Below are 13,804 nucleotides of genomic sequence, written 5' to 3'. Positions count from 1 at the left end.
TGTAAATCATCCTCTCCGTGGACTGTTCCCGTTTCCTGTCAGAACAAAGGATGAGGATCTCAGATGTCTGCTGAGATGTCTGGTGGTGAAAATCAAATCAGCGCCAGAATGACCGACACTAGCCGGGTGGCACACCAGGTGTGTATAGTGATAAGGCCTATGTTCATACGTCGTGATTTTACATTCTTTTTAGAGGCCATTCTTTTTGTTAGTGGCAATACATTGATCAGATAGAAAGTGTCTCCTCCTCAGGAAAGATGGAGTTCAATTTCATCCTTGTGAGTAAGTGATTGTTTTAACGAGCCAGTCAGAATGTTTAAGCTACATGAAACGACAGGTTGGAGCACATCAACAGTGCAGGTGTAAGGTCCAGGTGTTACGTGTTCCTGATGGAATTCCTTACTCTCCTGTAGTTTGTAGACCGTAGTATGGTGATCTACCTACAGTTGTTGGCGATCTATAGCCTGTTTTTTTACTGTATTGTCCAAAACAAATGCTATTTGTTTGAACTTAACATACTAGTTTTAATTCTGACTGTGATAATATAGTTGTTTTACTGTGCTTTGATGACAGATTATGTAATATACACATATTCTTTACTAAGGTCATGGCCCCTAGTATGGTGATCTACCTTCAGTTGTTAGTGATCAATAGCCAATTTTTACATCGTATTGCCTCAAATAGTTATCTACTTTTAAAAATACATGCTAGCTACTTTTAACTCTTTTTGTGATACTCTAGCTATTTTACATTCCGTCAATGACTGTTTTGTACTTACTTGTATTTATTGTGTATCTCCAACATTTTTCTTGTCACTATATGGCTGCAATATTGCCGATGTGACATTAAATTTTAACTCACTCACTCATTCACTAAGGTCAAAATTGTTCTCCTCACGACTGGCTGAAACATTGCTGATGTGACGTTAAATACTAACTAAATCACTCACTCACTGTTGTTTGTACAGCACGATGAAAGAACGTTGCCGAGAGGGGCAATCGCCACATCGCCCTACGATATCACGTGAAAAGACAAAACACACTGACAAAGGGATAAAATAACAGGTCGACACACACTCAGACACACACAGACACTGAGAGACACAGAACACACACAGAAACGCACACACAGAAACACACAATATTATCCGTCTTGCATTAATAAAAACTATGTCTGACTTTATCTTTCAACAGTCTTATACTGATCCAAGTTAACAGTATACTTCAAAATGTCTGCCACCACTAACAGGTCAAAACAGTTTTCGCAAATGACCTTACATGACCTGTCGGTCATTCTAAACTTTTGTTTTCTTGACATATTTCTGAGAGCTGCGAGTTACGAAAACGGATACTTACATGTCTCGGCTGCGATGGCTGCAATATCAGAGCCAAGGAACGTGTCAAAAGCTCAGAATGCGTTCGGCGTAATACCTGCTTATTATATAATATGCAGCTATTCTGGTCACCACCAGTCTGTCCCCAACCGTTAGGTATTTCAATTTGTTAACGCTGATCTAACCTCCCATTCAAATGTTTTTTGATCTGACATAAAGAACTATGACAAATGCGTCTCGCCTCAGTGAGCCTGAACGTTGCGTAATGTCTTGAAGTCAGGTTTAGGTAACACAATTGGTGCTTATCGTAAAGTATTCAGACAGTACAGATTGCAATAGTCATGTGCCGAAAGAAGGAGAACGGGACACAAATGAGCAAGATTACGTAATTGTTCGTGAACACTTTCATTGATCAGTTTGTATAAAATTTGCCTCTCTTTTGAAGTGCTTGACAGCCGGTACAAATGGTGATTTGATAGAATTCAATCCAGAAATGATTATGTGTCAAACTTCGTGATCACAGTGGTGGCCCAGTCCTCTAATGCGACACAATTTGTCGTGCAGAGTTGCATCCCTTGGGCGCGCCAGGCACAAGTAAATACCTGGTCGTATATCGAGGTGTTTCAGCACCATGCCCGTGCTTGGGACCGTCCCAAAAGTGGTAAACCTGTGAGATCTACATCACTGTGGGCTTTCCTCAAAGTAGATCTGATATGCAGAGGCACAATTGGAATACTCAAACACTAAAAGAGCCTCAAACACTCAAGTGAAGACGTTTATTGAATGATGCAAAACAAGCTAATTCTAAAATGAAAAAATGTTAAACACGAAAGGTTTATCCAAGTAAAAATAGGAAGCACAATAAACATGTAGATATTTTCAATATAACATCACTTCATCAACATCTGATGAATTGCTTGAACTTTATTGAAAACATGTTTTATGGATATATTATATCTCCAACCAAATATAACTTTAAAAGCAGCAAGGCTATTACGAAAACAAAGCAATAACTTTAAACACGAATTCTTCAAATTAAGTAACAACGTAAGACAAATAAAAGAGATACCCAGTGTAGCAAATATAAATATAAAAAAATGTGAACATACGATAAGACGATAAATGTAAAAAAACAAATAAAAGATGTCAGTCAACAATAAACTTTAAAATCCTAAGAAACAATATTTGAGGAATGCAAACAAAATGAGCTACACAAAAAGAGTCAAATGTTAAATGTCTTCCACTATCACTTATTCGTACCCTCCCGCATTAGGGCGTGTAATATAACCGTATGCCTGTTAAACTCCCTCACTAACTCAACAGTCATATTTATGCGGGGAGACTGGTAGAAAGCAAGAATTGGGTGGCTCAATTCTGACATCTAGTTTTGGAACAATGCAATGAGGCACGAGGAAGTACGACAGGAACATATTCGGGATTTTGCCTAACCCATATCTCGCATGTCCTGTGGATGATCTTTTGTGGCTTCCGAATGGGCCATTGTGATCAACACCATCTCTAAGTCAGTTGTCTTAATATCAGCTATGTTGGTCAAACGGAAGTGGTGCAACAGTGTTGTATTAGTGCGGAGTGATGCAGTCATAAGATAAAATGTATTTCTCATACCAAATTGATTATGCCAAATTTCATTGATTTAGAATACATAAATATAAGTAGAAAGTAAATAAAAATGAATAAAACTATTAAAAGGGTGTCATCAAAATTATAACAACCTTACTCCAACAGGAGGGATACAGCTGAAATATACATATGCATCAGTCTACTTATTAAGAACATTTGTTTATGAGAAATAAGAAAACCAACATGACACATAAATTCATACATGCAGTAGCTATAGCAAAAGAAAACAAAAGAGTTCAATCTTTACCCCGGTTTGTCCTATGACGACAAAGCCAGAGAAAATTACATGAATGGATTACTGATAAATTAGTGAGAAATCTGACACGTAGATGGTAATTGAAATACTATTAAAAGTGGCGTAAATGTCCTTCAAACACTCAAGTTGTGTGAAGAAGTTTTTTTAATCATGCTGATAGCCTAATTCTAAAAATGACAAAACATTTAAAACCTAAAGTTTATGCAAGTAAAAATATAAGTTTAGATGTCTTCAATGAAACATCATTTCATCAACATTTTATAAGTTTCTTGAAATTTAGTGAAAACAGGTTCCTGCTTTAAACAGGAATCTTAAAACTAAGCAACAAAAGACAAACAAAAGAGATACCCAGGGTAACAAATATAAACATGTGAACATGTGAACATACGAGAAGACGATAATATACGAAACGTTTAAAAATATAATTCCTCAGTAAACGAATGCTAACAAAATGAGCGTTTCCCATAAAAGAGTCAAATGTTAAATCTCTTCCACTATCACTCATAAGTACCCTCTCACATTAGGGCATGTGGCATAATTGTCTGCCTATCAAACTCCCTCACTAACTCTTGTAAAACTTGCTTGAGACTGTCTAATGTTGCTCTGCCCTGTTAGTTATCAATAAAGACACCCAGACATCGTTAGTGTGATGAACATCATAAATTCAACAACTAAACGTTTGTTCTTACGATGTGGTGTTTTTATTATGATTGTGCCGTTTTGTTAACATGATTGTCAATCCAACATAACAGTTATTACCAACATCAGTGTGTTTCTTCCTAGGGAAGATTGCAAGCTGGCCAGACTGCACGGAGGGTAGCCAATCATTGAAATGCACATGTCCAGGACAATCTACCGACTACAGGAGCGCTATCAGTCTTCCAAGACGTCCACACAGTGGACGACCTTCATTAACATCATGACGTCAAGACCGACTGATTCTGTGAACCATCTACAGGATCGCTCCAACAGAGCGAAGGAAGCACCACGTCAGACGATTGAGACTCTATTAGATCTATTAGTACCGATACATTATCGACAATGGGGAACTGTGTTTTTTCTGATGAAAGCCGATATTGTGTTTCGACAGCCGATAGCAGAGTGAGAGTATGGAAAAGGCGTGGGGATACGTTTTCCAATGAGTGTATTGTTGAAAGAGACTCGTGGGGTGGTCTAAGCATCATGGTCTGGGGTGCAATCGGTCTGAACCAAAGAGTTGGCCCCGTGGTGTTCCAGAATCTCGGTCCAGGACGAGGAAATGGCGTGACAGCAGCTCGATATATTGACCAAGTCATAAGACCCCACGTTGTACCATATTTTGGACGTGAAAGAAATCACATCTTACGGCAAGACAACCCTCGTGCCCAAACTACTAGAACAACATTCGACTTTAGAACACTTTTGGGACGAGATTCAAGGAAGACTAAATGACCTCCAACCAAGGCCCACAACTGCGCCTGGAGTACCTATGACCTTCATCATCCGGCTAATCCATTCCATGTACAGATGATGCAACGCCATCACCGATGCCCATGGAGGCCACACACGATGCTGACTTTGAGACATCCTTATGGTACCATTTTTTGTGGTTTTATTTGTCTGAACTAAACGTGCTTCCTGAATTTGTGTTAACCATAAATGCCAAGTTTGAACTCAGCCCTCCGTTTAGATTGTTTTAAGAAACCTCTACAGGTATGGCGTTTCTTTTGCGGTTCAGTATATTTTGTAATCTAGTCAGTTTGCGCGTCTTGAACGGTTTTTTATTTACGAGGTCAACATAAAGTGTTTTAAAATAGATTATTGCCAATTTTAAAACATATTTCGTTCATCTCCATTCAACCATGACCATTCTAAAAACAACCTCGTCTGCGAAAGGGGCGGTCGGTGTCTTTCTTGGTGGGTTTTTATAACATTGTAACGTAAAAGGTATTCACCAAAAGAAAACAAACAACTAGTTGTTGAAGACAATGAATGAATGAGGTAATATTTAACGTCACATCGGCAATATCTCAGCCATATTGTGAGGAAAACAATATATACAATAAAAATTGAAAACATTTTGAAGAGTAACACCTGCCAAAGATGGACAGTAAAAATACTAGAGTATCACATATATGAACATAAAACTAGCATGTAAAACTAAAAGATTCTAATTAAAGAAGACAATACAACATAAAACACAGGCTATAGATCGCCAACAACTGAAGGCAGATCACTATACTAGGAACCATGGGGATTTACATTATTTTGCTACCTGCACGGACCCTAGCTGTATTTACACCATCTCTTCAGCCGCTGGTGATGGTAGGAAGATTTAGCCGAAAGTTAAAATAACAAAAATGCTACGATTAAAAAGTATGGTTGAGCGAAATTGCCTTTGAAAGTTTTTGGGACTTATGTACCCTCTCAGGAGGACAACAATTTTATAATATTTTAACCCCCTTTGAGGATACAGCCACTAACAATCGCAGTTGCTAATTCATACAACCATGTTTAAAATACCATTTATCTATTTACAAAACATACTATTAAAAATGTATGTAATAATTCTATTTCCTTTAAAAAACTGAATTATTAAATGATAATTAACATCATTAAATAGATCCTTAATTGTTTTGACATTAAAATATTTATCCCTTGTGATGGAAAAATCAATGCAGTCGAGCTTGACTGTGATTCATCACAAGGGATACACAACGGAGGATCCTCACCTTTGAGCAAATATTCATGAGTGTATCAAGTAAGGCCAATGCGACATCGTCACATGATGACCTCTTCAAATCTGGACTGACAACCCAAGTAGGTGTAACCAATGTGGAAGTGGTGTCACAGATTTGTTGAGTGCTGCCACAGCAGCATAATCGACCATTGTTACCAGAGATTCCAACATGGCTGGGTAACCAACAGAGGACGATGTCGTATTGGCCAGAAGCAAGGTCATTATATAATTCAGTTATATCGAGTAAAAGTGGATGGTTTCAAGAGAGATTTTTATAGTCTAAAGGCAAGAAAGAGAGTCAGAAAATATGATATATTGCTTATATCTAATATTTGTTCAAGACAAGCATTTTTGTTAATAAGTAACAGTTTGGTTACATAAACCCACAACCACGACACTCACCAGTGTACTGTTTGGAGTGCCGTAGTACTGTACCCCATGCAAATACTACATGGAATGTCCTGACCTACTTATTTTCTTGGAAGTAGTTTTTGACAGTCCCGTGACTGTTTGAAAGAGGCGGACCTGCCAAATTTTCCATTTTGAGCAAGTTTGAAATTTAAAGTAACTGTGAAGTTACTGACTGTCGAATGTGAACCCTTTAAAATCGAAAAATGGTACTTTCTTCTGATGTGCCGTCGAGTTTTATGTCCAGTGAGCTTGATAATTTGAGGAGTATGGCCAAGCGCTCATAAAGTGTACCAAAATAGATCACCAGAAATCACACTTTTGCGGGAAGAAAGCAGGAAACATGTGACAGGAACATATTCGGGATTTTGCCTAACCCTTATCTCGCATTACAATGGAAGATCTTGGTTGATTTCGAATGTGCCCTTGTGATAAATACCATCTCTAACGGTTGTCAGTTGTCTTGATATCAGCCATGTTGGTCAAACGGAAATAGTGTGTCAGTGTTGTATTATTTCTCAGTAAAGCGGTCAGAAAATCGACGTACTTTTCAATCAAAATTGATTATGTACAATTTTACTGATTTAACATAAATAGTGAGTGAGTGAGTGAGTTAATATTTAACGTCACATCGGCAATATTTCAGCCATATCGTGACGAGAACAGTTTACATTGTAATGGAATATGTATATATTATAAAACCTGTCATCGAAGGACAGTAAAACAACTAGAATATCACAATTAGATTTAAAACTAGTGTGGAAGGTTAAAACTAATAGCACTATTAGGACAATACAAGATAAAAACAGGCTATACATCGCCAACAACTGAAGGTAGATCACCATACTAGGGACCATGGGGACTTACAGTACCTTGGCTACCTGCATGGACCCTAGTTGGATTTACACTATCCCTTCAGCTGCTGGCGATTGTAAGAAATGTTAGCTACAATTAAAATGACAAAAATGCTACGTTTAAAAATCCTGGTAATCTTAAATTGACTTTCGAAGTTTTGGGACTTACGTACCCTCTCAGGGGGACAATATTTTTACGATACTTCAACCCCCCTTGAGAGTACAGCCACTAACAATCTAAGTTACTAATCAAACTACCAATTATTAAAACACAGCTATATACAGAACATATTAATCAAAATTCATTAATGAAATCAATTTCTTTTAAAAAACCAAGAATTAAATGAAGATGAACAGAGTTAAAAAGATCCTTAACAGTTTTAACATTGAAATATTTATCCCTTATGATGGAGAATTCAACACAGTCAAGCAGGAGATGCTTGACTGTGACTCTCTCATCACAAGGGATACAAAACGGAGGATCTTCACCATTTAACAAATATTTTAACATAAATAAATAAAAATAGAAAGTAAATAACAATGAATAAAACAATATTAAAGGGTGTCATTAAATTTATGGACAACCTTACTCCATAAATATGAGAAGTCAGAAAAGTAATATGACGCTTGAAATACATAGTGGCTACAACAATTAGAAAACAAAATTGTTCAATCTCTACACCGGTTAAATCTCTACAAAGCCAGATAGAATTATATGAATGGATTGCTAAAAACAAGGTAAGCAGTTTCTGAGTACGGGTATCACCGAAATCTCAAGCAATTTGGATAAAGCATTATGTTTTTTTAATAAAGATAACTGACACTCGTTCAACGCCTCGACACTCTATTACAAAAACCTTGAATAAACGTATTCACATATTGGCACAAGTACCAACTGAAGAGACATTCTGGAACACTTAAATCATCTGAACACTGATCATATAAGAACAACAATATATATTCCCACACGTTTCACGTCCTTGATATGACCACCAATCTGATCTTTTGAACATGCATGTAAACAATCAGTCTGACATTCATTATTTTTTTAAGAGCCCTGAATTTTCGTATGACGGCTTATTTCGGGGAACTAAAACAAAACGCACTCAGATCAGTATGTGTATCATTGTGTTCCACCGAAGTGTGGAGAGATCACTCGTTTTCACAAAATGACATGATAAAGTGCCAGACTATGTTTCCACTACTCTGTCGGTTCATGCTCGAATTTGTGTTAACTTCCGAACTATTTCCCGCCTTCGAAATTCTCATATGCGGCAGTACTGTCGACGATGTTGATGTCGCTTGGTGTGGCTTTGAATCTCAGCCCCGTGTACGTTACCTCACCTCCTGCATCTCCAGCAGCTCTGTCAGGCACCGCGTAGATGGCCATGGAGGCTGAGGGAGCATCAGCACCTTGTTCTCCAGCTCTTGTAACTGGCATCTTCTTCTTTCGGCTACAAGAATATAGAGAAACAAATAAAACCATGGACGTTGGCTCAACGGTTAGCACATTTTGGAACTTACATCCATCTTAAAATACTTCCAAAAAGCGAAAGAGTAATTTCCTAATAAGGTCTGAGCAAGAACAACAACCGATATTGACATGCTACCAAAGTTTTACGTTATGCCTAAAGACCTTTTACACAAAAGAGAAACCTATGAGGCTGACAGGCTAAAGAGATTCCCTTTCTAACACACCCTTAGGCTACAACTAGTACCGGCATAGGAATACATGTCTACTGTCTTGGTGTAATCCACAATCAGTTTAGCATCTTACTTAGACATGAGGTGAGATCGTTATTTCTACTAGTTGTGTCCTTGACCTTGACTGCTTTTCAGGGGCAGTTTACATCCTAAACACACCTTGTTTGTCATAGTAGCCGACAAACATGATGATCAAATAGTTACAATGTCCTGACTGATTTCATATGCTTGCTCATACTCTCAACCAGGATGGCTGACCATGTCTTTATATCAACATATTGTAGAACTAAGAATCATTTGAGAATAATACTTGAGTTACTAAATCCTTACCTGTAGAACACATATGCTACAAAAGCGACGAGGAGAGCCAAGATAACAATCCCAAAGACTACACCCACGATCACAGCAGCGTTGTCAGAACTGCCAGCTGAAATGAATGTTTTTGTCTTAGAAAAAGACTATATATACTTTTCTGAAATGGATACATTAGGAAATGTTTATGTTCGAAAGACTCTAATATTTCTGTACAATTCCCACAGTCGAGAAAGGGAGGAACACTCACCTTGGATGGAACCACCTGTATTTAACTTGACACCGCTTCCATCTGGTGTCGAGGTCTCTGGAACGATTTAGTGAAGCCAGTCAGTATGTACATTGTCTTGGAAGTAAAGTAAGCCCTATATGTAGTCAAACACTCAGAAGATATGTCCTGTTTTGTTAAACGCCGATCTGAACAATATCTAAATAGTCAGTATTTCACGACCTAAGACAAATATCATCAATTGGTACAATGTTTGTAACACTACTAGTTGGGACGTACTAGTATTTTAATGCTAACCCTTTTTCTTCAGAAAAAAATATTAATTAAAGTTTATGTAACATTAAAAATACAAGTCTGTCACAGAAATAATGTCATTTGAGGTTTTGGACACACTACTTTAACTCTCTATGACTCATGGTGTTGCTTTCTGTCTGACATTGCCTTTTGATAAATGTCTTTGATTTAACTTGTAATGGAGCTGGACAGAACTGTACAATCAAACCTTGTACAACCGTTTCACAGAGCAATCGTAAACAGATTAGCAGCCAGTAAATAGAGCAGACAAACCAGTAATTAAATGTAAGAGCAACGATCAATTTGATTATTATTACATACTGAGAAGGTTTCATTTGTGTGGAACTGTACATATTATGATGTTGCTCATCACAACAATCATCCATATGCCAGATACACCACGACAGTCTGTAGATAATCATGGAGCAGACAAACCAGTGACTTGATAAAGGAGCATCGATCTACGTTTTCGGGATGCTATGAGAATGAACCAAGTCACATTTCCTGACTTCACGATCACAGTTCAGTCAACATATATTTTGTTTCTTTGTTATTTAATTACGATCACAGCAACATTCCAGCTACATGATGGCGACCTGGACATCATGTTATCTAACCAGACAAACCAGTGGTTAATAGTATGAGCAACTGTACATGAAACCCGGAATCCCCACATGGCATTGAAAATATTGCGACTGTTTTTATTGTCAGATTCTGTTTACGTTTGCTTCGTATAGCTATAGGGGTAAGCATAGACATATTGGAAAGATGGTTATACTAAGAGTCCTTAAGTGGAGGATTTAAGGATTAACTTTAAATACAGTTAATTGAATGTAGGATCTCAATCTCTTCATATATTAATTTATTACCTACGAGGATAACTCACTCACTCACTATTACAATACGAGGGCAAAATATCGGGGTTGGCATTTTTCATACGATGCCCTAGGGGAACATATCACTTTACGAGGAAGTGTTCCATGTCAAGACTCGATATCAAAGGGAACTACTTTTTGCATTCATGAAATTTTACAATGCTTCACAACGTTCATTCCCAGATTGGCATTTAGGAGATAGCGTCACCTCGAGATTCGCTTACAATATTATTGTTATTAACACAATTAAAATTCATTAATTTTTTACTTACATTACTTTACTTTTCTGGGCCTATTCATAGGGGTGTAATTAACACTAACTTCAACCACGTTAGGAGAAACAACTGGTCGGTAAACACATGTGACGTGAACCAGACCATTCTGTCAGTTGAAAAGTTGCGTCAGTTCCAGCCTCCAAATAAAGTTGACACACTTTGACAGTCATTAGGTACATTCAACTCACTCACTGAGAATGTGTTTCTTCTGCTTGACATTATTTTTTACATTAATTGGTGCTCATAAGACTCACGTTCACTGCCCTTTTCCTATTTGAATATTCCAACTTGCCCCTGGCAGTCTGACTGGTCTTGTGTTGACTTTGCGCTACGTTCTAAAGTTTCTATTTTAAACAAAATGGAATGGAAGATTAACCGTTGTGAATTACATATTTACGACTGAAATATATCTTTCTATTCTTATTTAAACTCAAGGTTGACAAATACCTGTCGATGAAAATGTGTACTTGTTTCATTTCCGCGTACGGTAACTGTGGGTTAGTGGTGCTAAGGCCTTCTCCCCTTTTACAGATGATGCGTCCTTTTATAAGCACTTCGTTGCATGTTTAAATAATACATAATTCTTCGGTAATAAACAGAATATCTTATTCGTGTCGATGTCACACCATGTTTACGACACTCGTGCCTGTACGTCGGTATTTAATACTAACATTTAGGCACTCGTGTCGTAAACATAGTAAGACATGGACACTCACATAATATCCTCTATGTACAGCAATAGACCAACCTGTATCAGAATATGTCCCAAAACTGTATCCTCCGTTGTATATGGCGGCATAGTATCCAAGGACAGCAAAGGTAGAATTAGAACGGATGGTTGTTGTGTATCTACTACCTCTCAATGTTCCCACTTTGTATCTTGTACCTGACAGATTCTTCCATGTCACCGGAGGGCTTAAGACTGTAGAGAGGGTGCCATGGGTTTGTTGAACGTCCACGTTGTTGTTTTCTTGGTCTGTCAATATCTGCACGGTACCTCGGGGTTGTAGTGTTGTTAACGTGGAGTATAGGCTTACGGGGGGCACTACAACAAATGCATCAGAATAGTAATACCTTCCCAAAGTACACAGAGTGGCCATAACTGGCCTTGTGGTGTTCAAGTAGAACGTTTCACGATTCCCACATTGTGTACGATACACTCCATCTTCACCAACTGATATGGAAGAACCGTTATCAAACATGATGCTCGTGTCACTGTGGTCGGTAACAACTTGAAGTTGGTATGGCATGGCACTCACATATGAGCGATCACCGTAATAAGGGTCCTGGATAGCGAGAATATACTCATGTCCATAATGTTTCACAGGCAGTAATTGCTCGAAAGTAATGAAGAGTGTTCTGCTCACATCGTATGTTCCGCTATAGACGGCTATTGTCTCAGTAGCATTAACGATGGTTCTGGTCATATCAGATGAACTGTTTAAGGAGAAGGTCTGATACTTATCTAATCTGACAGTGAGAATGTCCCCGTCGATGTACGTCTTGTTACCATACGTGACGTTTGCGTCCAGTCTGAAGATGACGTCAATATCCGCCTCCTTGCTGTGTGTGGCTATCACCAAGACGAATATGTAAGACGTTGTGTCCAAGTGAATGTTGTCAGTAGGAAGACAGGAAGACATGATGTACTTCGTGCCTAGTGCCGACACAGAAAGGGGAGAGAATAGTGTGTAAAAGTTCATTCCCCCTTTGATCTGAATAGTATCATCTCTGACAAACACCAGTACAAGAATTAATCTGTTTTTGTCATGGACTATTGGGTAAAAATAATCTGTGTTGTGCGGATTGAAGCGCCGAGACCAGACTCGCCCAGAGCGTGGATCCTGTACCTGCCACTGGCCTCCTGTCTCTCCAGCACTGGCGAGTATCCGAGGAATATAATTGTTGTCGCGCCCACTGTACCCAGCTAGTGCCATCAAGTAACTTGGACCTGCAACGCATAGTACATATTTATGTATTTGGTAACCTGATCATTAAAGAGTTAAGCCTCAGATATATATTATCTGACACAGGTGTCTGCCTTAGAATGATTGAGTCTGTTAATTCAAAGTAAAACTAACAGAAAAGCTCATATCCACATAGAGCATGTCCTTGACATGTCGACCATGTGTTCAATGCATGCATAAGTCATGGAAGCCATTTATTAAAATTATAATTACAGTGAATGGCATGTAACTATTTGGAATTAAGGAGTAGAATGAATACAAGTATTTCAGTAATAACCTGGCATGTGAGCATATTTGTGGAAAAGATCCAGAAGTGATACAGGTTTTAAGATTATTAAAGTTTAAGTTGTATTTAATCCATGAGCAAATCTATGGTACTGACAAAGATGAGTGATAACCAAACTGAATCTACTTCACACAGCTGTGCTTCAGACAGCAAGATCAACCATGAAAACATAATTCACGTGTATTTACTACAGAATCAACGGGGTATAAACTTTTATTCAAAAGATTGTGAATTGATTTGAGACAATGGGGAAGGCCTTTCACTTTTTCAAAAAATATTAACTAATACATTTGACAATAACAAAGCATACTTTATAGATTACAACTACTTATTTTTTGCATAAAGCGACGTTTCTGTGTAGATTCATAAACCGTTATAGAGCTAAGAGTGACTACAACCAAGTCATGAGAAGCACATTTACATAGCTGATTGTGACAAACGTGTAAAATGGAATTTTAATGGTGAGTATATTCATACTGTGACATTTTCATGCTTAATGCTATGGTTGTTCCTATAGTGCGTTATGGTGCAGATGCATTGTGATATTCAAGACCTACAGCATTAAATGTTAATGTGTAAATGGTCTCTCAAAATAGGTAAAACAACAAATAATGCTTTTATTTTGGGAAAGTGTGGTAAAACCCCTTTCCG

At 37.9% G+C, this 13,804-nt stretch overlaps 1 protein-coding gene across 1 annotated transcript in view; it reads right to left on the bottom strand.

Annotated features, from left to right (window-relative positions):
* Positions 1–13,804, bottom strand: part of LOC124283924 — a 61,462-nt gene that overhangs the window by 43,449 nt on the left and 4,209 nt on the right. Inside the window, exons 3-4 of the mRNA XM_046719962.1 lie at positions 11,649–12,851; positions 9,478–9,534 (exon numbers count right to left, since the gene is read on the bottom strand). Of these exons, the coding sequence (XP_046575918.1) occupies positions 9,478–9,534; positions 11,649–12,851 (1,260 nt within the window). The remainder of the gene's footprint in view (positions 1–9,477; positions 9,535–11,648; positions 12,852–13,804) is intronic.

Source organism: Haliotis rubra, unplaced genomic scaffold, assembly GCF_003918875.1.
Source record: "Haliotis rubra isolate DU_JTF1 unplaced genomic scaffold, ASM391887v1 Scf1098, whole genome shotgun sequence".
NCBI classification, from domain to species: Eukaryota; Metazoa; Mollusca; class Gastropoda; order Lepetellida; family Haliotidae; genus Haliotis; species Haliotis rubra.
Note: the sequence above shows the minus strand (reverse complement) of the source record. Positions and strands in the feature narration are given on the sequence as shown.